Source organism: Megalobrama amblycephala, linkage group LG4 (assembly GCF_018812025.1).
Source record: "Megalobrama amblycephala isolate DHTTF-2021 linkage group LG4, ASM1881202v1, whole genome shotgun sequence".
Lineage (NCBI taxonomy): Eukaryota > Metazoa > Chordata > Actinopteri > Cypriniformes > Xenocyprididae > Megalobrama > Megalobrama amblycephala.
Genome location: NC_063047.1, coordinates 40,603,946 through 40,630,560, shown reverse-complemented (window position 1 = coordinate 40,630,560; position 26,615 = coordinate 40,603,946). Strand labels below are relative to the sequence as shown.

At 40.8% G+C, this 26,615-nt stretch overlaps 1 protein-coding gene across 2 annotated transcripts in view; it reads left to right on the top strand.

The window, feature by feature from the left end:
- The window catches only part of col27a1b (collagen, type XXVII, alpha 1b), a 125,914-nt gene that overhangs the window by 54,548 nt on the left and 44,751 nt on the right, over window positions 1-26,615 (top strand). For both annotated transcript variants that reach the window (XM_048189307.1, XM_048189308.1), the window contains exons 8-16: window positions 1,640-1,684; window positions 8,469-8,522; window positions 13,567-13,611; window positions 14,564-14,617; window positions 15,588-15,632; window positions 20,025-20,078; window positions 22,905-22,949; window positions 23,038-23,091; window positions 24,667-24,711. In XM_048189307.1, the coding sequence (XP_048045264.1) occupies window positions 1,640-1,684; window positions 8,469-8,522; window positions 13,567-13,611; window positions 14,564-14,617; window positions 15,588-15,632; window positions 20,025-20,078; window positions 22,905-22,949; window positions 23,038-23,091; window positions 24,667-24,711 (441 nt within the window). The remainder of the gene's footprint in view (window positions 1-1,639; window positions 1,685-8,468; window positions 8,523-13,566; window positions 13,612-14,563; window positions 14,618-15,587; window positions 15,633-20,024; window positions 20,079-22,904; window positions 22,950-23,037; window positions 23,092-24,666; window positions 24,712-26,615) is intronic.

Genomic DNA, 26,615 nt, shown 5'->3' with positions numbered 1-26,615 from the left:
CGGCCATTGTATGGCGTGTTTGTACATGTGCCTCAGACAGCGGGTTCTGTGAGGGCGTGTCCCCATAGCATCAGCAGCTGATGCAGTGTCTCATTCTCTTTCTCAACATTTTCTATTTGAATATATTTTAAAATGTAATTTTAAAATGCTGAATTTAGCATCATTACTCCAGTCTTTAGTGCCACATGGTTCTTCAGAAATCATTCTAATATGCTGATTTGTAGCTCAAGAAACATTTCTTATGTGATTAAGAAAGGGTCTCAACCCCCCCCCCCCCCCCCCCCCATTACTTTCTTTCAAGAACAGCAGTGTATATAATAGCTAAGCATGTATTATCTCTTACGTATATAATGTGTGTGTGAGAGTATTACTCACAATGTACATCTTATTTCAGAGAGCTGAATTTTACCATAGAATTTCCATTCCTCATCTTGAATTCTAGTCAATGGAAGTTTCCTCTCTGTTATTGAGATCCCAAAGGTTACTGCCAATTGTCTAGCCAAGACACATAACACCACATGAATTTTCACTCACTGTGAAGGTGTCGATGATGTCTTCATTACATTTACAGTCCCTATAAATTTTCATAGAAAGAGAGGTTCTTGAAGTGGTACCTCTGCACATTAAAGATTGAGTTTCATGAATGTTTCTCTTGCATTAAACCACTGGTCCTTTTGAAGAGCTCCATAGGTTGATTCTGATTTGTTTTGTGGGTAACTATTTGTTGATTAGTTCTTGTTCTTCTGAAAGCAATTGTTCAAAAGTGAAAAGTCTGTTATCATGTACTCACCTCACCCTAAGTCAATACAAACCTAAATACAATGTACATTTTCATAGTTTTTTTTATATGATAAAGAGCAGTTTGGACAGTCTGTGAAATATCTTGGTTTCAATGGTTTTGAGCACAATACTAGCAATGCAAGTGGTGCCCCCTCAAAAAAAATTTCCCTAGTTTTTTGCTTACAAGAAATTTGTGAAGAAGCAGTTACAGTACATAGTCCAGTAATGTGGTAAACTCTCATAAAAATAATACCTGAAGAGGTATTGCTACCAAATAAGCATAAATTGCTGTCTTCCCCTCATTATGGGCTGATATGAGAGTTAATTGGCCTGTCCCCAGACAGTTTAACCATCTGCTCAGCCGTTAATGAGTTGGTATTGGTTTGGAAATGATTTGCTGTTGGTGTGGAATCTGTCGATGTGCGTTTTGAGACCTGTTAAGTTTTTCTACATTTATTACTTTTCCATCCTTCCATCCTGGGAACATTTGTTAACCGCTTGGATTGTACATGCTGGTTTCACTTTGTTCTTGTGGTTGAGCTCATTGGCTAACAGATTGAATGCAAGGCAAATTTTTATCTCGTCATGTCAAAAAAGAATGAAATTGCTTAATGAGTAATGTGTAATGAGAACAAACTGTCAGCCTATGGTCATTTAATAGCAGTTTGCGGGAAATGATTCAGTTCCTTTTAGACTGAATTTCAGAGTTCTTTTTGTGAAAACCCCCCAGGATATGATTAAGCACATGTTTGAGAAGTGAATCCCTTAAAGGCACATTATCCTTGCTGTAATTTACCTCCACAATGGCAGTGTTTATATCCTTTCTCAACACAGTCTCTCTCTCTCTCTTTCTGCCTAGGGACAGAAAGGTCATCCTGGTCCCTCTGGCCACCCCGGAGATCAAGTGAGTTCTCATTCATGCCATTTTTTTTTTTTTTTACTTTCCACAAGAGGAGTATTAGAGGAATTAAAGGGATAGTTCACCCAAAAATGAAAATTTGATGTTTATCTGCTTACCCCCAGCGCATCCAAGATGTAGGTGTCTTTGTTTCTTCAGTAGAACACAAATGATGATTTTTAACTGCAACCTTTGCCGTCTGTCAGTGGTATAATGCAAGTCAGCGGGAACTTGGACTATAAGAGTAAATAAAACACGACAGACAAATCCAAATTAAACCCTGCGGCTCGTGGCGACACATTGATGTCCTAAGACAAGAAACGATTGGTTTGTGCGAGAAACTGAACAGTATTTATATCATTTTTTACCTCTAATACACCACTACGTCCAACTGCATTCATCACTCAATTCTTTTGGTCTGATCGCGCTCTGACAACAGCAGTGATGTCTCGCGCATATACTTCAATGAGAGCGAGACATCACTGCCGCTGTCAGAGCGCGATCAGACCAAACGAATCGAGTGCTGAACGCAGTTGGACATAGTGGTGTATTAGAGCTAAAAAATGATATAAATACTGTTCGGTTTCTCACACAAACCGATCGTTTCATGTCTTAAGACATCAATGTGTCATCACGAGCTGCAGGGTTTAATTTGGACTTGTCTAAGCAAGTTTTATTTACTGTTATAGTAGAAGTTCCCATTTACTCGCATTATACCACTGACAGACGGCAACGGTTGGAGTTAAAAATCATAATTTGTGTTCTACTGAAGAAACAAAGTCACCTACATCTTGGATGCTCTGGGGGTAAGCAGATAAACATCAAATTTTCATTTTTGGGTGAACTATCCCTTTAATTAGAAATTAATAAAAATACTCCAGAGGCCATATTACAGAAAAATCCTTAAGGTGCTGATGGTGGTCCGGTGCCTAAGTTATTTCCCTGTGCAAATATTGCATCTGGTTCAGGTTTTCAAGTTTGCTAGCTGGTAGAATATCAATTAATTTTTATTCATTGTCATTCTTCCTGTATTTCATGGAATTTTTTCAGGTCTGGTGGTGGTCACACTTTCTTTCGCCCAGAAATTTAGACTAAACTTCTCAGATCTTTTAAGACTTAAGATGGGATGTTTCTGTAATACAGCCCCAGAGTACTGGATATAAATTATAGATTAAAAAAATGAACAGAGTTCAGCAGAGTACAGCACACAAAAATATTATATGCATTAATTTTTGTCAGATTATTTTGTCACACAATAACAACACTAAATTAATATTAAATTGACATCCCTATTAAAATATGCATGTGACAACATCTCTCATCTAATCAGGACAGTCTTACTTTGCTGCTCAATTGAGATGCACTACAAAGCATCCACACTAGCATACATAATAAATTACACTCTAAGCAGTGGACAGAGAAAATGTCTTGGTTACGACTGTAACCTAGGTTCCCTGAAGAGTGAACGAGACACTGCGTCGAGAATGATGCTGTGGGAACGCTCTGCGTGATTGCGTCATGAAGCACATGTGAAATCAGTCCAATGGTGTGATGAGACATCAGAAGCGGGTGATGTCACAACCAGGAAACTATATAGCATGCTCAAACAGTGTAACGTTAGGTTCAAAAAGTCTGAAGTCGCTGACAGGCATTCTGGAAGTATGGCAGGCGACGCTGCGTCTCATTCCCTTATCAGGGAACCTAGGTTACAATCGTGATCGAGACATTCCCTTTCAAAGGAACTAATTACTGCATCGAGAATGACGCTGTGGGAATGTTTATACCCATGTGAATGTTTATACCACCATAGTGACCAGTGCATGTCTAGTGTGAATTGTAAAGCACTAGGATGAAAGCACTTGAGCCCCAGGAGTAGAGCCCAGGTCCAGGTCATAGAACCTCACAAATGTGTGCAGTGAGGACCAGCCTGCACCATCACAAACATCTTGAAGAGACACTCCGGACAGGAGAGCTTTAGAGGCAGCTATACTTCTAGTAGAGTGGGCTCGGACTGACATAGGGGAATGTTGCCTGGCTGACTCATAAGCAAGCAAAATAGTCTTGACTATCCACTGCTCATCCTCTGCTTAGATGCTGGGGACCCTTTGCTAGGAGACCCAAAACAGACAAACAATTGTTCCGTTTTACGCCACAGGACAGCTCTGTGGACGTAAGCATCCAGCACCCAAACAGGGTACAGCAGATTGTTTCTTTCCTGGTCTGCATTCCCGAAGGGAGGATTACAGAAGGCTTGCAGCACAGTAGATCTAGCCACATTAGTGGGGACCTTGTGAATATAACTTGGTCTAGGGTGAAGAAACGCCTTTACCATACCAGGTGCAAATTCCAAGCATGATGAGGTGACCGACAAAGCTTGTAGATTTCCTATTCTTTTAAGAGAAGTAACAGCTAAGAGGAACAATGTCTTGATAGTCAAGAACTTGACTGGAACCTCTTCAATAGGCTCAAAAGGAGCCAGGGAAAGGCCTTGGAGCACCATGGCCAAATCCCATGCCGGTACCCTAGTGCGTACTGCAGGCCTAAGCCTCAGGGTGCCACGGAGGAAATGTGAAACCAGTGGGTTTCTCCCTAAGACATACCACCCAAAGGAAGTAAGTGATGTAAGCTGCCCTGAGTGAAAGCAGTTTCCCCAGGGAACACAGGATGATTTGATGCACCAGTTTGAAAAGTTGACGCGGACACAAACCCCCCCCGGTGATTTATGTAGGCAACCACCAATGAGCACATGGTGGCCCCTGAGGACTGGGAGGAAATTCTTGAGAGCAAGAAAAACAGCCAGCATTTTTCAGGTGATTGATATGCCAGGACAGGTGGTGTCCCCTCCACAGACCCTGGGTTGAGCGACCATCTAGAATCCCCACCCTATGAGGGAAGCATCTGTTATTAGCATCTGGCGATGACAAGGAGCTCCCAGCACAAGACCTTGGGATAGGAACCAGGGTTTCTTCCACATAACCAAGCATAAGCGTAAGCATCGTTGCATGACCTTGATCATGAGAAAAGGATTTCCCCTCTGGGAAAACCCCCTGGTCCTGAGCCACCACTGCAGGGGTCTCAGGTACAGCAGGCCAAAAGGTATCATGTTAAGTGCTGCGTGCCATCAAACCTAACAGTCTCTGGAACTGTTTTACAGTGAGTGACTGGCCTAGCTTTATTCGGTTTACTGTGGAAGGATGGATATATGGAAGTATGCGTCCTTGAGATCTATCGTGACAAACCAGTCCTCGGACCTTATCTGTGACATGATTTGTCTCAAGGTTAACATTTTGATCTTGAGCTTCATAATTGACTGGTTCAGATGACGCAGATCCAAAATGGGACACAACCCCCCATCCTTCTTTGGAACGATAAAATAACGAGAAAGCAGTAGAAACCGGTTTCTCTGGCTGGAGGAAGTATACGTTCTATGGCTCCCTTCTCCAACAACGTTTTTACCTTTTGTTCCATAACCAGAGCCTGCTTGGGGCCCACCACTGTGGGTAAGACCCCCATAAATCTGGGTGGGCAGGACCCAAACTGAATGGTATAACCCTTTTCGATTGTATGCAGGACCCAACGAGAAATATTTGATAGTAGCTTCCACGATGTCAGATATTCTACTAAGGGAACCAGTCTCTCGAGACTGGCCTTGTTCGATCGTTCGATTCTGAAGATTACTCGAGTAATCGAATGCCCCCCTCCGCCTCCAGGTGCTGGTGCTGAGCCAGAGACGGATGCACTCAGTGCTTGGCATTTATCACAACTATTTAGTGTTTTCAAACACATGATGTTTATTTTAGGTTTCAGGTATTTAAATACACATACGTACTAGTAACAATACATTTAGAGTTTGTAAAATATACACTGATGTCTAAGGAAGCTGCAATAATAATCATTTCCATTATAATTAGACAACGCATTGTATTCATATCAGATGAATATTACATACTGTAAGGCAAGCAACTATAAAGTTTACCCTGTTCTTCTCCCAGTTCACCGGACAGCTATCCGTGTATTTCGAAAGAAGTGGATGAATTCACATGTTGTAAATCTGACAGATCTATTCTCTGAGCCGCGGCGTAAACAAACATGGCGGCAGCCATAGTGCATATATCTCAACTACTAATGAGATCATTAGGTGTTTGTACAACAAAACACATTCACTTACACATATGGCTTAAAATACATATATAATAGCAATAACACAATAATAATTGATTCAAGTAAAGTATCAAAAGCAAGCAGTCGTATGGTTTTATTGAACAAAGCTGTCAAAATATATAATATATTGTACTGTACAACTACTGTTCTTTATGTATTATAACAAATACCTGCTGAGGGCGCCAGCGGCCGGACGATTGTTTTTACACTTTACAATGCGATCTAATAATCTTAATATGGGCTTACAACATTTATTTCAAATGTCCAATTAATCTTTAATATTTGGCCATTTCTTTACAACAGAAATGCTACAACCATTGTAATTTCTAAGAACATGTGGACTTAAATGAGGGCTTTAAACTTTTATTTTGAAATCGCAATGAGCAGTTGGCACATTTCACCAAGTAGAACCACGCTGTTGTTTATAGATGCTAAGGTTTATAGATGACTTACCTTAAAAATTAAATTAAACGGATTAAATGCCGCACATTGTGTTTCCAGATGAATGATAAAAGCAATCCAGACTCACAGCATATGCAGAGATGGAGTTTGAGACACACCACTAATGTAAATGTCATGGTAACAGTTCACGTGGAGCAGCATTTACTGTGAACGGCGCCGCTGCATGTAGATAACCTACATGCATGTAAATAATTACAGCGCATATGTATTAAAACTGCATCAAATACATTTATTTAATTGATTCGCAGCCTTTGTAAATTTACAAAAGCAGTATGCTTTATTATGATTTTTAAACAGATTTAATTTCGTGCAGCCTTAGAAACCAGTCTAATAATGCGTTTCATGGATTCTCCTTCATGGAAAGTGCCACTTACGGTATTTACGGGTTACTCGACATGGGCAAATTGAAATTGAGGATTTTTTAAAATCAAGTATTCGAATTTAATCGAGGAATCGTTACAGCTTTTGGAACGTAACCACCTGTTTATTGGCCTCCTGAAACCTCTCGACAGCAGTATTGACTGTGTCGCAGAAGAGGCCAGGAGGCCACAGTGTTGCGTCCATAAGGAAGTTTTTCCTTGATAGCAATCAAATTTAACCAAAGGCCACCAGGACTGCCATAGCATGGCCAATAGATCTGGCCGTCTCCTTGGTGGCACGGCGAGAAAAATCTGTGACCCGACACAACTTGTTGACAGTGTCTGGACCAATACCCCTGCCCTCATCCAGGTCTCATGCTGCGTAAGCCTTGCTCACCAAAGCTGATGTAGTTATTAATGGCTTGGTGGGCAATGTCGGGGCCTTTAGGGACGATGCAGACTGAGGTGAAAGATAGCTCGCAAGCATCTCTTCCACCTTAGTCATCGCCCCATAATCGTGCTCTTTAATGAGATGTCTATGCACTATGCACTCGATAGAAGACTGGTTTCTTCCATGATCTCGACATAGTGTGGAGATTGGGAAAAAAGGCCCTGACATGAAGGTTGTGTTCGCGAGGGCAGGAAGCGTTTATCCAGCTTGCTTTTAGGATGAACATCCTGCCTCTCAGCTGGCCATTCAATATTTTACTTGGCAACAGCACGAGTGACAACCTCCACCAGCTCCTCATATGCAGGAGAGTGAGATGGCAAGTCCATCCAACTCTTCTTACATGAAGCACCAGCACCTCTCCCAAAGTGGAAGGAACCGCAAAGCGTGCTTCCAAACTTTGAGAGAAGGCGCTGGACCTAGCAGATGAAGGCGGAGATAAGGCTCGGCCCATCTCTAACCCCTCTGCTAAATCCATTTGCGATCCCTATGATCTAGATCACGAGGAACGCGAGCCTGAGCACCCTCATCGAAGAGCGTCAGGTGGAAGCAGAGAGTCCGTAATGGAAGCTGTTTACAGTGTACTCAGCCAGCACCCTCGAGTTTTGACTATGCATGCTCCGCTCCCAAACTAACAACATACAGATCGTGTGTATAGACCGTGATATAACGTGGGCAAGGAGGAACACACAATCCAAATTGCTGCTTGCTCGGCATTTTTAGATATATATATATATATATATATATATATATATATATATATATATATATATATATATATATATATATGCTTGTGAACTGAGACAAACAACACCAAATAAGACAAATGATTCACAGAGAGCGCTTACTGAAGACACAGAAGCTAACGTTTGAGCGTGCTATATTGTTTTCTTGTCGTGACATCACCCGCTTCTTACGTCTCGTCACAACATTGGACTGATTTTACATGTGCTTCACGACGCAGTCATGCAGAGCGTCATTCTCGACGCAGCGCAGTGTCTATTTAGGGAACTAAATAGACACTGTAGAACCAATTTAATAAAAAAGGACTTTCCTCAGATTTCTGCTTTCATCATTGTTTCATAATCTCACATTTCTCTGGTGGGCTACACATGCTCTGCATTTGTCATATTGACAAAAATGGGAACACATGAAAAAACTCTGAAACTATTTACAGACATGCATAAGAATAACATGTTGTTTTAATAGAAATGTTTTTCACTCCTCTCTCTCCATTATACTTTTTATCTTTCTTTTTGTGTGTTATGGCTCTCTACAAGAAGAGCTTCCAATGCTAATGATATATTTATTGTAATGGATTTTTTCCTGCTTATTCTTTTTATTCTTTCTCTTTCCACAGGGAGAAAGAGGACCGGATGGAAGCCCGGGTGCCAAAGGTTATCCTGGCAGGCAGGTGCAGTAAATCTTCTGTTGTGCTGCTGACTTGCACAGTACTCACAGATACGAGTATGATGAGACTAATAGTAAAGTGTTGGGGCTTGTATTGGAGACTAAAAGAGCTTGCTCTGCCAATATGACCCCAAGATTTGACATTTTTGAAAAATGAGAATTGTTTTTGGAATTAAGAGGCAATGAAAATGGATTTTATATTTCGAGCTTAATGGGCTGGCACTAAGTTAATCATTTCTGGGCTGCCAAAGGCATGAATGATACCTGATTTTGGAAAAGTCATTTGCAAAAGATGATTCTCCCATTTTTGAAAGATTTGGTGTAATTTATTAGATCGGCCTCAGCTTTTCCTTGTGAACTACCAGATTTACATATTCACGGAAGCAAATGCAACTTACCCAATAAATGTTTCTGGTAGCTTCCAGTCTTATATAACTTCACCATTAGGCATGTTCTAGAAAATCCTACTGGAATTATTATTTTCAGCTGATATAACTCTTTAATGTTTCCTTAAAGGAGCAGTAAGCATTTTCTGAGAAACATTGTTGAAAATATAAATCAACAACTAAACAATTTTGGTAATATTTGCTAGATGCATGTTCTGTGTGTGTGCTGAAAGAAATGTGCAAGTCCTGGCTTTGTATATAGGAGAAGAAAAAACGTCTCAGGTTACTCATGTAACCATGGTTCCCTGGGATGGGAACAAGACGCTGCGTCGCCATGGCAACGCTTTTTTATGGATCCCTTTAGAGTAAGCGCTCCTGGAGACGTGTACAGCTAGTCCAATCGTGATTGGTGCGACGTCATCGTATGCCGGCGGAATGCGGAAGCTATAAAAGAGCCGGCAAACACAGCTGTTTCAGCTACTGATCTGAAGCAAGCGGCTGCTAGGCATGCAGGAAGTATAGCAAGGGGACACAGCATCTCGTTCCCATCTCAGGGAACCATGGTTACATGTGTAACCTGAGACGTTCCCTTTCGAGGGAACTCGTGCTGCGACGCCATGGCAACGCTTTGGGGAACGAATACCAGTGTCGCCATACTGACAGAATGCCTGTCCTGATGTGAAGCAGAAATGGCACAATCTAGGACATAAGCAACTGAGAACCAGGCGTGGCCGGCAGGTCCAAAGTATAGAACCTTATGAAAGTGTGTGGGAAAGACCAACCTGCCGCATCACAAATATCTTGGAGGGAGGCCCCCGACCATAGTGCAAAAGATTATGCCATACTCCGTGTGGAATGGGCCCTAAGAGGCAGAGGTGAAGGCAACCCACGCACCTCATATGCCATAGATATGGCCTCTACAATCCACCTGCTAATGGTAGGTTTAGTAGCCAGGCAACCCTTCTTAGGGGGCCCGAAGTATACTCGCAGTTGATCCTATTTTCTCCATTGAGAGGTCTTTCTGACATAGACCTTGAGGGCTCTGGCCGGACAGAACGACTGCAGCCTCTCGCGTTCAGCCGAGGAGGATGGAAGGCCTGGAGGACTGTGGATCTTGCCACATTAGTGGGTACTTTAGGTATATAACCTGGTCTAGGGTGCAGGATAGCTTTAACACCGCCAGGGGCAAACTCCAAACAGGATGGAGCCACAGAGAGAGCTTGTAAGTCCCCAACTCTTTTGAGGGATGTAATAGCCAACAAAAATGTCATCTTAAGTGTGACAAATTTATCAGAAGCTGTGTCCAAGGGCTCGAAGGGTGCCAAGGATAACCCTTCTAAAACAACTGTCAGATCCCAGGAGGGAATCCTGACCTGAGCCGTAGGCCTCATCCTCAAAGCTTCACGGAGGAAACGAGTTATTAGTTGGTGTCTCCCTAGGGATGCACCATCTAAAGGTGTGTGGAAGGCAGATATAGCCTCCACATACACCTTAAGAGTAGATGGCGTAAGACCAGCCGAAAAGCAGTCCTGAAGGAACTCCAGCACTGAAGCCACTGGGCACTTAACTGGGTCGAGTTGACACCTCCTACACCATGCTGAAAACACTCTCCAGTTGAAAGTATATAATTTCCTTGTGGAGGGAGTTGAGTATGGTCTCTACCACCTCAGCAGAGAGACCCGCATTTAGGAGTTGGTCCCCCTCAGGGGCCAGTCCCAGAGTTTCCAGATCTCCAGCCGAGGGTGAAATATTGAGCCCTTTGCCTGAGTCAGGAGATCTCTCCTGACAGGCATCTCCCACGGGAGACTGTCGAGGAGAACTATTATGTCCGAGAACCACACTCGGGCCGGCCAGCACGGGGCTACTAGCAGCAGTCTGACCCCGTCCTGCCGAACTCTCTCTAGAACTCGCGGGAGCAGAGTGATTGGGGGAAATGCGTACAGCCGCAGCCTCGGCCACGGTTGTACCATATTGTCCAGCCCCAGAGGAGCTGGATGAGCAAGGGAGAACCACAGAGGACAGTGCGAGTTATCTTGGCTCGTGAAGAAATCCACCTGCACCTGTCCAAACTTCCTCCAAATGAGCTGCACTGTCTCGAGGTGCAGTCTCCATTCCCCAGGCCTGAGCCCCTGCCTCGACAGGACGTCTGCTCCCACATTCAGATGCCCCAGGATATACATTGCTCTCAGAGAGAGCAAATTTCCCTGAGACCAAAGGAGGATCTGATGCACCAGCTTGCATAAGGGGCAAGACCTCAGACCTCCCTGGTGATTTATGTAGGCAACCACTGACGTATTGTCTGTCCCAACTATGACACAGTTGCCTCTAAGGTCTGGGAGAAAATGCCTTAAGGCTAGCCAAACCGTTAACATCTCTTGGCAATTTATGTTCCAAGAAAGATGCTTTTTGCTCCACAGACCTTGAGTAGAGCAGCCTTCCATGACGCCCCCCACCCCGTGTTGGATGCGTCTGTCGAGATTACTTTGCGATGACAGGACGCCCCCAACACAGGGCCCTGAGACAGGAACCAGTGTTTCTTCCATATGACCAGGGAATGAAGGCATCTGCGCGTTACCTTGATCGTACAAAATGGGTTGCCCCTCGGGGAAAACCCTCTGGTCCTGAGCCACCACTGTAAGGGTCTCATGTACAGTAGGCCAAAAGGTATCAAGTTGGACGCTGCTGCCATGAGCCCTAACAGTCTCTGAAACAGTTTTATAGTGATGGATTGGCCTAGGTTGATTCTGGACACCATCGCCAGAATCGACTCTCCGTGCGGGAGACAATTGTGCCCGCATCGCTCTTGAGACTGAGTTAACACCAGCCATTCGTCTTTCCCGAAGCCCGTCTAGACAGAATGACGTTCCTCAGATCTGCCTTCTCCCTTTGGGCTTCGGTTGAGAGTGTTGCTTCTGCTCCTTAGGTTTTGCAGGGGGCGCTCAAGAGGCAACACTCTCTTTCTGTGCCTGCCGGTATGAGGAGCTAGGCGTATATATGGGCGGGGCTGCTCCTTGGCTGCAGGCCCCTGGGACTTAGATTTCAGCAGGATGAACCTCTGAAATGCTGCCACCTGTTTTGTCGATTCTTGAAATCTCTCGATGACCGTAGAAACGGCGTCGCCGAAGAGACCAGAGGATGACAGCGGGGCATCAAGGAGGAAAGTTCTATCCCTCTCCTTAATGCTTGAGAGGTTCAGCCAGAGGTGCCTCTCTGTTGCCACTGAAGCTGCCATGGATCAGTGGCCCGACGAAGCTCTTTAATATCATCGGGCCGCACCTCATCAGCCTCATCCAAGTCCCTCAGCAGGTCGGCCTGATATGCTTGTAAAATGGCCATAGTGTGTAAACAGGCACCGGCCTGACCTGCTGCCATATACACCTTGCCCACCAAAGAAGAAGTAGTACGGCATGGTTTGGTGGGCAGTGTCGGGGCTTTAAGGGACGACGCAGCATCAGGTGACAAATATGCAGCCAGGATCTCTTCAACCCTGGGCATCGTCCCATAACTGTTCTGTTTGAGCCCCACCAGAGAAGAATAATGATGAATGGTGGGGCTCGAAAGCCTGGAAGAACGGCAAGCCCCGACGTGGAGGTTGCTGTGCTGACTGGAGAAAGTGCTTATCTAGCTTGCATTTACTGCACTCCTCCTGTCTCTCGGCTGGCCAATCCACAACCTCATACTGTGGTGATTGAGCTGGCGAGTCACCCAAATCACTCAGAGCAGGCTTCCGGATCCCGGTGTTGAGCACTGGGCCCAGCGGTTGAGGGATGAGAAGGGACTTGAGCCACGGGGAATGCCAAACTGGCCACTCTCTGAGAAAAGGGCCAGCTGGGAGCGGAGCATTTTAAGAGGAAATGCTTCACAAACTTCTCAAGGGCTGACCGTGCATGCTCCGCTCCCATACAACAGACACAGAACTCGTGTGCATCTCCCTACATGATAAAGCGAGAGCAGGGAGGAATGCACAGTCTAAAGTTCTGCTGTAACTTATTCACGCGCCGTTTCTGATGATGTGAGATATATATATATATATATATATATATATATATATATATATATATATATATATATATATATATATATATATATATATATGATCTATGGGACAAACAACACTAAATAAGACAGGAGACACAGAATGCTTGCTGAAGATCAGAAAGCTGAAACAGCTGTTTTTGCCGGCTCCTTTATAGCTTCCACATTCCGCCGGCATACATCACGGGATGACGTCGCACCAATCACAATTGGACTAGTTGTACACGTCTTCAGGAGCACTTACACTGAATGGATCCCCAAAGCATTGCCATGGCAATGGAGCGCGAGTTCTCTCAAAAGGGAAACAAAACAAAGTGGATCTTTAAATCACTTGGCCAAGTTAGGCTACTCAGAATTAGCACATCCCAGTTCATTTTATGAGTTTGGCAAGTCTGTGGTGGTCATTTTTTAAAAAGTATTGCCAGAGTTGTTTCATAGTTCACAAGTTAAATTCTTTTAAACACCTAAATGATTGGCACTAGAGCATATTTGCAAAATTGCAACAGCATAACTCTTTTGGCCCCCATAAAATGGAAGTCTTTATTTTGTGATTCAAATTTTGTAGGCACAAAATTATTATTGGTCCAATCTGCAGGCATGAAATATTGCATTGTTTGTGTTTTGTAGGGTTTACCAGGGCCTATAGGAAATATGGGATCAAAAGGCGCACGGGTAAGGGACAAGTGTTTTTGTTTTTTTTTAATCAGAAAAAAATTCGACTGTGTTGGCTATAAATTAATCATCATGTATTCACTGAGTACAAGATTTTTTGCATTCCATGTTTGTTCTTACTTATAAATTTGCTTTTGAGTGATTGAGCATTTATGTTCGGAAAGTTTTGTAAGGGCTGCCACATATTAGGTATTGAAACCTTGTTTTCCAGTTTGGAAACTGTGAAAGGCACCAGAAAAGGAAATGGTTGTAGACATTTAAGGATCCGTTATTGAGAGTTGTTTTTATTATAAAACCTCAGAACATCAGCTCTGAAAGTATACCGCTGTCAGGGATTTGTCAGCTGGGTTTTACATTATAATTCCACTAAAATTTTAAAACCAGTTTGGTCTTGTAAAGTATATGGCAACAGTGTACATCCGAAGTCTTTTCCATCTTGTTATTATTTTTATTCTCTGCCTTTGTGCTAGAAAGATTTTATTTATTTGTTATTTGGGGGGGGGTTTTGTTTTACTGTATAAGAACGCAAAACTTTATTTTTATTTTAATGTTTTAATTTTGTTCAATTTTTGTAATGATTTTTGTTTGTTGAATTTTTTTTTTTACTATTATATCATAAAGTGCATCATCTCATGTTTCATTTGTCTTTTTCTCTTCGTGATTTCATTGTATGTTCATCTGTGTTAACCTTGTGACCCAACCTTAGCCATCCTGCTGAATGCCAGTGTGATCCCTGGTGTGAGGGTATGTGCCCTTGGACTACATCGTGGAAGCCAGCACCATGCAGTCCATGGGCATATACACTTGCCTCAAGGCCTAGATCTTCACCAAGCGACCACTGTCCTCAAAAGAACTTTGCAAGTCAATCTGCAGTTTAGCAAGGGATATTCGGACCATATCGCTCTAAAGTTTCTCTGTTTATTTCTTGTCTTATTACACTCCCCTGTTTTAGGGCTTCATTGGAATCCCAGGCATCTTCGGTCTTCCTGGACCTGACGGAGAAAGAGTGAGTTTTGCTGTTGTTTCTGCTCTTAAGTAATTTTTTCTAATTATGAGAGATTTACACAAAGAATTGAACAGCAAATAGTTTGAATTTGAACAGATGTATAGATGAAGAGTCCAGACATAAGTCTTATAGAAAAAAATCTGTTTAGTTTTACGTGGAGCAGGTTGCCTCCTCAAGGGTGCACCATATTGAGATCAGCCGTGTCAAAAATGTTTACTTTAAATAGTGCTTTCAGACAGCATTTACAAAGCATAAGCATAAAAGTAGGTCTGAACACAGCAAACAAACCAAAAAATATAAGAAAAAACATAAGTGCAACTGTAATAACTGTTATTACAGATTTGTATTAAAAGTCCATTGATGTTCCCTGAAGTCTTTAGTAAAACTGTGTGGCATGATGAAGATAGGTTTGGTTTTTAGTTGCCCCTAGTGGAAAATTCCTGGAACAAACCCCACACTATTACACATATGCCATACATGTATCATTATTCCTTTCTAATGGTGGCTTGTAAATCCAAAGCACTTGCTTTGAATAGGAAGCCTGGTGAAAGGGGCACGCTCTACTAAAACCACAGTGATCCCCCTTCAAAACAGTAGTTAGTCTCAGTTCTCACAATATTTGCTTAGAAACCATGAGCTGGTGAATTCCGGCCTGCAGTACTTTGTGGAAATGGCAATATGAGCCCCCAGGGGCTGGAATATGGCCTGCTGCAGATTAGCCAGATCATGTCTCCTATTTTCAGGCCCAGAGGGACAGATTTCATGGAGATCTGAGAGACCCTTTTGTGCCCAGAAGAATAGAAACTAAAGACCTTTCAGCATTCACATAGTCTGTTGAATCCACTGGAATTGGTAATCGATTAATTGCTTTGTTTGTTTGTTTTCTTTCTTTTTTTCTTCTTTTTTTGCCATTTCTGTCTCTTTTTACCTGTCTTTCCTTGCTTTCCTCCTCTCTGCTGCCTCCTCTTAGGGTTTACCTGGTGTTCCTGGGAAGAAGGGCAAGATGGGTAGGCCGGTAAAGTTTTCTCTCACCATCCTCTCTAGACAACCTTCTGTGAATGACTTGCCTCTGTTAATTGATTTGTGACCCATTTACACAGTTTAAAAAGACGATGTTTGAGTTAGTTAGTTAGTTAGTTAGTTAGTTAGTTATTTAGATATTTAGATATTTAGTTAGTTAGTTAGTTAGTTAGTAGGGGCGTAACTGTACTTGTATTCATCCCAAACCATCACGGTACTGACATCACGGTTCAGTGCATACAGACAGATGACAAATACAGTTAGTCACAGGTGATCCATGCTCCAATCCAGAAGGGCACATGTGTGCAGTAATGCAATGCTGTTTGCTAACCACCACAACAGGAAAAAGCACAGAAGAAGAGGAACAGATGATCTAGGCATAGATATGTTTACGTGTAATCTCTCAACAAGTTTTTCAAGTGCGGAAAGATATTAAAGGGGTGGTTCAGGGGTGGTTTTTTTCTAGACTTGATTGTGTTTTGGGGGCGCAGTTTAACATGTCTTAATGCTTCGTTTTTTTTAAAAACGCCTTTTTAACGTTAAATTGCGAAGATCTAGAGTTTTCGCTGAAGGGTGTGTCCGTGGTGGCCTGACAAAATTCCATGTTTTGCCATGAAACAGGAAGTTGTTGTAACTCGGGCATACAATGTCCGATCTGCCCCAGACTTCACATGTTTATTTGAGTCCTGGCCTGAAGACATCAACATGGCAATTTTCAGGCATAGCGCACCTGTGGGCAACAGGAAATGACATTTTTTACACTGTGATTAACTCCTCATAGAGATTTAACCAGATCAACATCATATTTGGTCAGTCTAATCTTAAGGCCTTTACGATGTTAAATTGCAAAGATCTTGAGTTTTCGTTGTAGGGTGTGTCTGTGGCGGCCTGACAAAGTCTGATGTTTTGGCATGAAAGAGAAAGTTGTTGTAACTCAGGCATACAGGGCCCTATAATACACCCGGCGCAATACGACGCAAGGAGCAGCGCAAGTGTGTTTGCTAGCTTGCGTCCGGCGCCGTTCGCGTTTTCCCGCTCAGCGCCACGTCCTTAAATTAGTAAATGCATTTGCACCAGTTAGTGCGCCCATGGGCGTGCTGGTCTAAAAAAGAGGTGTGTTCAGGCGCATTGCCGGCGCATTGCAACGTCCACAGTGCACGTTGACTTTGCTTATTACACACAGGGATGCGCATCACACAAACATGCCAAATATTAAAAACAAAAGGATTACAGTGTAAAAGAATATTATTGTGTAGGCTACATAAATATACAAATGTAATGATGAATAGTCATTGCGTGTATTAGAATTAGGCTACCTATTTTCAATTCAGCCTATTACTACTTATAATGATGAACGAAATTGGCTAATTAATTGAACAATCGTGCCAATACACACACATATATATTAACTGACTCATCGCGCAGAGCTATTTGAAAGCCTGCATCCAACGCAGACGACTGAAAGATTGACCGTTTTTCCGTCGTTAAAATAGCAAAAGTGGATTTGGACACGCCCTGAGTGCACCTGCGCCGTGCGCTTTTCACTTTGCGTTTAGATCGTTAAAATAGGGCCCACAGTGTCTGATCTGCCCCAAACTTCACATGTGTGATAAGAGTCCTGGTCTAAAGACATCTATATCCCAATATTCAGTTAGTCATAGCGCCATCTGCAACACATTTAAATATGCCATGAAGTACCAAACATGCTAGAAACACGTTAAATCATGCAATAATTGTCTAAGTGTTAAGTTATGCGATTAACGCCACGAAACAGGAAGTTGTTTTAACTCAGGCAAACAATGTCCAATCTGCCCCATACTTCACATGTTTGATAATAGTCCTGGCCTAAAGACATCTATATGACAATATTCAGTAATAGTCAAAGCGCCACCTGTTGGCAGCAGGAAGTGTGGCACGTCGAAATGACTTGCCATATTTCTCCTGTATTTGCTCGCTTACATGCATGTCACCCACTATTCACTGTTTTCCTAAGACCACTGTGTGGTGGTTGCCCTGAGTCGAGGGCATTTTCATTGCTGCTTGCAGCTTTAATAACTTATATGTTCATTATATTTACTTTACAATGTCTTAATAAATTTGTCATGAAAACAAGTTATGACAGCAACTGTGTAAATGATTATATTTCAAAAATTAGAGTAGAAAAATAAAGGAAAAATCATTTTATAATTACATTTAGAAGTTAATGCAAAAGCTGCCTTATGTGCAGTTTATGTTGTTTTTTTATTTGAGTGTTGATTATTATATCTAAATATAAATAGCAACTGAATTTAATAGTTTGGGCTATGTTGTTAATTGTAACAATATCATAGTAATGTGCAAGAAAGGGCTTCCTTATATAATTTACAGCATTATCTGAGATAGATTGTTTTTTCATCCCTAAGAAACTGTTAATTATAATTTAATTTATTTAAAGAGAGAGACAATTTATTAAATAAACCACTGTTTAATAGAAAAGAAGACAGAGCTATCTTATTTTATCTGAATAAATATACTAAATTACCACTAATTATTAACAAAAGTCTTTTCCATCTCTACTACCCATAATCATTCTCTATTTACCAAAATGACTTTGGCGCTCTGAGTCTGCATATTTTATTTTCAAAAGAACTTGACATTAAGAATTCAAGCTCATCTTTTTCCAAAACAACTACAATTATGTGCAGTTCAAAGCAAACGTGGTGCCAAGCACAGATTCATCTGTTCTTAATAAGCAGTTCTCTAACTCTGCAGTTCTGTTTGATAGGCAACTCATGCACCTCGGCCGTAACTTACTGTTTGCCTTGTTGGAGGACAAAAAAAGATCTCCACACAGCGCAAGTGTTGACTTTGGCTTTCAGACAAGCACACGTTTAGCACACAGTGGAGTGCGACGTCATAGCTCTTGTCCTCTTATATAACCTAACAGTAGATAGAAGGGAAACGGCGCTGTCAGCGAATCCCTGCCGGTCCTCCTCTTGCTTCTCCTGGCTGTTGCCAGTGCAAGGAAACACTCAGCCATGGAATTTCCTGCAGGGCTGACACAGACGAGAACTGAGGTTGTTTCTGTGACTTGACATCAGGCTCTGTTTTCACAAAACAAAACTTCAGTGTAGCAGCCAAATGCTTTTTTTATTGGTATTTTTTTATATGCTGCTTGTTTCCTCAAAACTATCTACACATCCTTTATTTATTTATTTATTTATTTATTTATTTATATTTATTTATATGTAGATACGGCCGTTCAAAAGTTTAGGGTCAATATGATTTTTTAAATATTTTTGAAAGTCTCTTATGCTCACCAAGGCTACATTTATTTGGAATACAGTAAATTAACATTAATTTTATGAAATGTTTTTACTATGTTGTTATTGTTTTAATTTTGGTTCATAAAATAACATTTCATATAATTATCAATATTTAATACAGTTATACTGTTGTTTAATATATTTTTGCGGAAACCGTGATAGTTTTTCTCCCCTTGAAATAGAAATCTAACGCACACAGACACATATTTCTGTCATGACAACTCTCGGAGTGTTTGGCATGGTAATGGGTATGACAATGTTGATATGTTTGGTCTTGGCGAAATAGAACAGCTACGCTGCTGCTGCTTTTATTGCTGCTGCTATTGGTTATTGCTGCTGCTGCAGAGCAATTGCAGGACTTGCTGCTGCCAATACATACACGACACGCCGCTGTGAGCAAGTAAGACATGCTGCTGTTGTACAATATAGCGTAGCAGATCTATACAGGTGGAGCTGGGGAAGGTGGAGGGTTTCTGAAATCGCTGTCTCAGTTATTAACTTTTGATTTGAGTTTAAATTTTGTTTTATACCAATATATTCTGTATAGAGCATTTATTTATGCATTTATTGATACAACAATTGAGATCTTTAAATGTCTGTTCAGTATTTATTATTAATCATTGCTATATGGGTGGCATGACTGAAGTGCAAATGCAATAGAAAAATCAGGTATTTTGTCCTAACTTACCATACTATCCACAGTAATAATAATACAAAAACATTAATTCCAATTTGTTTTACTCACATACTAAAATAGTGGTAAAACAATTATGGCCACTGACATTATCCCTTTTCTAGATTGTGTTGGCTGTATATGATATATTTTTAGTGGTTAAAACGTATTCTATCCTATTGCTGCTTTCCTGTGGCTGCTTTTTGAGATCCAGTTTTTCAATATCCCATGATTATGGAATGGTTCTGGTTTTACCGAGGTTTGTGCAGGATTAAAGTGAAGGGACAATGTTTACCCTGTGGGAAACTGGAAACAGCAATGCACAAATGGTATCTGCCCTGAGTCTAAGTGTGGTTTCTCCACGTCTTGCTCTGCTAAACTCTGCTGTCTCTCACATTTGTGTGCTCAGGGCTTTCCAGGAGATTTTGGGGAGCGAGGACCACCAGGACCTGATGGAAACCCAGTAAGTAGTGCTACATCAACCATCTGGCTGACTGCCATCTGGGGCAACTCCAGTTTTCTAATGCTCAGAGTTTTAATGTTTGGGGTTATATGCATTATCAAGTTCAGTGTATCAGAATATTGCCACACAGTGTGAGAAATGTTCACCAAAAAAGTCATCCCAAAGTCTCCTAGCCTCTGCATGCCCTTTTTCTGCCTGTCATACACTGTTATGGACATATGATTATACAAGCTGACCGGGGCACTTAAACCACTACACTCTAATAAATACCTTTGATTTCTGCCACCACAATAACACACACAAGCCAGTTGGGCGTTCGGTGTGCCAATCAGTGTTGAATAATACTGGTAATGAGGAAATCAGCTGTCACTACTGGAGTCTTCAGCAGAAAATCTGTTTTTGCCATTACAGGGGTTGCTTCACTTCTGATCGTTTTACCATATTCTTTACCTAATATTTCATCCTTTCTGTGTTATTCATGTTTCCATGTACCATAAGTTTGAAATTAGTTATTTGTTCTGTCACTAATATGCATATTATGAATTGTTCTAAGATATAAGTGTAATATTTTAGTAATGTATAAATGTGTACTGTCAAAAATTATAAGATCTGCAGAAAAGAGTGCAAAACCACATTTCACCAGCTTGTTAATGTTATTTCCTAAGCCAATCATCACAATTACTTATGGTTAGGAATTTGAACAAACCTCTAATTTCGAGTATTAAAGTTCAAGCACATAACTCGTCCCACACCATTTCTGCTTTGGACATCCAGTCTTGTGACTTGTTGAGGAGATGTGTGCAATAAACTTCTGTTGTTCCAAACCCAGATGATTTTATTTCTTCTGTGGAACAGAAGAACAAAGATTGTTTGGGTAATCAGTACAATGACAGTTTATAGAGACCACTTCAATTCTTAATAAAGCACCCCAAAAAAGTGCATGCTTCTCTGACATTCTCTGGTCTTTTTGTTGTTGTTGTTGTTGTTGTTGTTGTTTTAACAGTAAATTAGTAGCGTCCAGTCCAATAGTTGGCAAAAATGTTTTGTTTCTGCTGTTTCTGCCCACCAACATAATTGATGCATTTCGAACACCTACCTTTACCTGTTAAAACTGCTTAAATATCCAGTTGTTATTCTCAGAGCATTTGAAATATGATCAGCAAGCTGCATGACCTTTTTTGTATGAGGATTGATTTTATGTACTGCCATTGTATGGAGTTCATTCCACCGAATATTTATTAAATGATTTCCTTTTGTATTCTGATAAAGTAATTAAGTCATGGGAATGAGTAGTTCTATGTAATGAGTGTCCCTCAAAGTTAAAGGGGGGCTATCACACACAGTTTCTGCCAATCTCATGTTAAACTTAAGTACCTATAGAGTAGTATAGCATCCTTCATATCGCAGAAAAGTCTTTAGTTTTATCACATTTATAAAAGATACATACGCTGTACCGAATCTCTCCGAAAACAGCCGAGTGCCTGGGGATGTGTCGTGTAAGCGGAGAGTGACTAGCTGTCACGAGCATGCGCTGCTTTTGTGTAGAGATCGTCTGTAAGCTGTTGATGATCAGCTAAATTTAAACACACACAATACACCATCACATTATCCACGGATAACTTTTGAATCACTATATTGAATATAGCGTATAGTGAATGATGAATAATGAATTTATGAATTAACTACGTTCGTATTGTTTACATTATATGCACTTAGGTGCCTATTGTCAACAAAACAGACATTTGAAGCAGTTTTACTCACCACCTGCGGTTCCGAATCATAACCGGGATCATTACCGCTGTGACCGCTCTATCTTTCAGTTTCAAACAATCTGTAAATCCAGCGTAGAACTGGGCCTTGTTTATGAAACCATAAGCGCCGATCCTGAGGGCTCGAGCAGCCACAGAAAAACATCATCATGTACTTTAAATAACATTAAAATAATATAATAAGGATTTATGTTTTTTCATAGTCCATTTCACTCAGATGTATGTCACAATTTGTTATAAAGATCTGTCACTACTTCCTTTACATTGCGAATTTAAGGTTTTTGTAATGTCTGGATGCAGAACATCATTAAGACATTTTAGTGAGGTCAGTTTACTTGGGCTAATTACAAGCCACCTAGCAAAATCCTAGAAACTATTCACAACAACGTGGAAAGACTTTAAAAGCTAGTCAGAACCCCCTATCAACAACATAGCAACAACCACCCATCCTATCTTCAACTTCTGCACCCCATTTACATAAAAAGTAGTTTTATTTAAACATTTTGACTACAAAATTAATTCAGTAAGGAATCATGTTCTTCACATGAGTGTAAAATATACACTCATGTGAACTAACTTTGTCCTCGCTAACCCACTTTAGCTGTCTATAGCTGAGCCAACAGTAGCTTAGCTTAGCACTAACCTGACCGCCTGACCGTCAACGCTGCTGCACTGTAACCCTAACCATATCACAAAACGGACAAGACATGCACGCCTTCACTTCAATCCCTTTCCTTCATCAGCAGTCACTCCGCAAGAGCAGCCGACCCCCTAACATCTCTCTGCTCTTTTTCAAAGAACAAGGAGAGCGAAAATACACAGGGGATTTTTTGGCCTGCTGCTGAGGGAGGAAGTTGGTATGGCAGGTAGCAGCCGGCCAGTCACGCCACAAAACAAGCCCCTCTCTGTACTCCACAGCGTGTCTCTTTCATTGGCTCACTGAGGGGTAGATGCAAGCCACAGATTAGCTTGCTATCAGGGAACAGAGGTTTCACCCCCCTTCTCCAGCGTCCTGTTGTGCCAGTAACGCTCAGTATCTGTTCTCCATTTCTCACAGGGAGAGATGGGTGCCCCAGGTCCTGTTGGCATCCCTGGTTTTATTGTGAGTGAACCAATATTAAGTTATTATCATCTAACCTGTTGGCATGTAAAATTTTATGCTTGTTTATGCTTTTTATGCTTTATGACAGGGTGATATGGGTCCTGTTGGAATTGTGGGTCTTCCTGGACTAATAGGACCAAAGGTGATTGCATTGAAATGGTTATGAACATCCATGCTGAAAAGTCCATGCTAAAGGGATTTGCTAGTCTTAGCTGATTTGATATGGTTTCTCTGGTCTTCCAGCCTGATAAGTTTCAAAATAAACTCTTAAACCAGAAAAACACACCAGCCTTACCAGCTTGACCAAGCTGGGAGAAATCAATGGAAATCTTCGCACACTACATTGGAATAACAAAAAGAATTTTAGGATAGAACAATTTCTTTGTCACTCTCTGCTGGAAAATCAGCAAAAAATCTATCATTGCTGGTCACCAGCATAAGGTGTGTTTTGCATGCTGGGACTAGCATGGGATGCAGGTTGCTGGTGGTGGACTACCTACATTATCTCAATTTTGCTTGAGAACAGCATGACTATTCTGGTCCATCAGCTAAACCAGCACTATACCAGCTCTAACATCATAAATCAGCCTGGGCCAACATGGAGTTCATGCTGGATTTTTCAGCAGGGAAAGTATTACATAATACTTTTTCAACACATTTAATGACTAACATATTAATATGGATTATTTTCATAACAGCAAATATTGTAGACATATTAGTTAAAGGGATAGTTCACCCAAAAATGAAATTATTCCATGATTTACTCACCCTCATGCCATCCTAGGTGTATACAATCAGAGATATACAGTAGTCAACAATTGAAGTGAATTAAAACCTTTCAGCAAAGTTGTCCTAAAACCTTCTTCTTAGGACAACTTAGTTCTTAGGACAACTTTGATTAACTTTTTGATCCACTTCAAACGTTGACTTCTGTATCCAAGGTTTATAATGGTTGTGAATGGCTGCCCCCCCAAAAAAAGCATCCATCCATAAAAAAATTAATCCATACAACTCCAAGGAGTTAATAAAGGCCTTCTGAAGCAAATCGATGCATTTGTGTAAGACAAATATCCTTATTTAAAACATTATGAAGTAAAATAACAAGCTTCCAGCATGACAGCCATACACATTTGACGTACGTCCAAAAAGCGTTAACTTCCGCAATGTAGTACACAATGCCATGACGTTCTACGCTATGCCATGACCTACTACGCTATGTCCTACACTATAACACGTAGTACGTCATGGCATTGTGTAATACATCGCGGAAGTTAACACTTTTTGGACGTACGTCGAATGTGTATGGCTGTCGCTCCAGAAGCTCATTATTTTACTTTATAAAGTTTTAAATAAAGATATTTGTCCTACACAGATACATCGATTTGCTTCAGAAGGCCTTTATTAACCCCCTGGAGTCATATGGATTCATTTTTTTATGGATGAATGCATTTTTTTTGTCTTCAAAATGTGGGTAGCCATTCACAACCATCATAAACCTTGGAGTACTAAGGATATTTTTTTAAATTCATCTGAAAGAAGACATTCATACATAGGATGGCTTGATGGTAAGTAAATGGGACAATTTTCATTTTTGGGTGAACTATCCCTTTAAATTTAAGTATAAATTTCCTTTGTCTTCATGTGGCATCAATTCATAAAACAATGGCCTATTGTACCAGTTCTTCTTAATAACATTTGTCTCTTTGTTGCCTTGCAGGGTGTGCCAGGAAACCCAGGGGAGCCTGGACTGAAAGGTGATAAGGTGATCTGAATGGCTTTTATTAGCTTTTGCTTCTTCTGTATTTGATTGCACAGAGCCACTTTTTGGGGAGACTGAGGTCAGCTGTAACATACCACAAGTCATCAGTCACAGATACAAAAATTTCAAAAGTTTGGGTTCAGTAACTTTAAAAAAAAAAAAAGAAAGAAAATTAACACTTTTGTTCAGCAAGGATGCGTTCAATTCAATGGGTAATATAAGGTAACTACATTTGTTAAGGTTAGGTTTAGGGGTAGGTTCAGGGTTAGTAGTACCTAGTTATAACCCAGTTATTGCAATTACTATAATAAGTACACACAGTAGTATGTACATATGGACCAGGACTGTAAAATAAATTGCTACCATAAAGTTATACTTTTTTTAAGGTGTCCTTGTTACAGTGTAACTATACATTTAAGTACTGAGTAATACTAATTAACAACATGTACTTACTATAGGGTTAGAGTTAGGATTAGTGTTTGGTTTTGGGTTGCATGTAATTATGCATAATTTACTGCTATTACAATAGCAAGTACATATAATGTGTAACAAAGACACTAAAATAAATTGTTACCAATTAATGCATAAATTTGACAGTAATAATATTTTTGATTAAATAAATGCATCCTTGGTGAGTCTTCTTTCAAAAGCATCTTACCAATCCCAAACTTTTGATTTCTTTGATAGTCCATGCAGTCTCTCTGTCTGCCAGCTAGTCAGGTGCTGACAGCTCTGTACTTAAATGTCATATTTTGCTCTCAGGCAAGATATACATAAGGCTTTGTTTTCATCTCCATGTCTACAGTTTACTTCAGGCACACTGTAACATGAACATAGATATAGTAGAACTTTACTAATGCTGTGATTGAACTGCTGGGACATCCTGTCTTAAAGTGGGCATGAAATGGAAGTTGTGTAAAGGCCCGTTCACACAAAAAAATAACTATAATGATAACTATATTAGTGTCCACTGATGCGATGCAGTTATGTCATCTGCTGCTTTAAATGTTCGAGAATGGATTCTGATTGGCTGTCAAAGTTTTTTATTATTCATCAGCTGGAAAAATCGTTCTGAAAGTAATTCCAATGATATTGTTTCTCTGTGCTATTATAGTTATAGTTACGATGTGCTTTTCTTTTATATTAAGAACAATTTTTTAGAACTATATATCTTTATCGTTATAGTTATCGTCCATGGTGTGAACAGGCTTTTAGTCTTTTCTTCCCTATTGTGAAACAGCTTCTCAAACAAGAACAGTATAAGGAAAAGCTTGATTTTGTCCATCTGGAATTGATTGGACTGTTGTGGTTTGCTGTTGCTGCAATCTCACGTGAGTGATAGGTTACCTTAAAGGGATAGTTCACCCAAAAATGAAAATTTGATGTTTGTTAGCTTACCCCCAGCGCATCCAAGATGTAGGTGACTTTGTTTCTTCAGTAGAACACAAATATTGATTTTTAACTCCAACCGTTGCCATCTGTCAGTCAAATAATGGGAGTGAATGGGAACTCGAACAATAAGAGTCGAAAAAATTGCGCTCTGACAACGGTAGTGATGTCTCGCGCATAGACTTCAATGAGTGCTAGACATCACTTCCGCTGTCAGAGCGCGATCAGACCTCACTAAGCGAGTGCTGAACGCAGTTGGACACTGTGGTGTATTAGAGGTAAAAAATTATATAAATACTGTTCGTTTTTCTCGCACAAACTGATCGGTTCGTGTCTTAGGACATCAATGTGTCGTCACAAGCCGCATTGTTTAATTTGGATTTGTCTGTGCACGTTTTTTCGACTCTTATTGTTCGAGTTACCATTCACTCCCATTATTTAACTGACAGACGGCAACGGTTGGAGTTAAAAATCATCATTTGTGTTCTACTTAAGAAACAAAGTCACCTACATCTTGG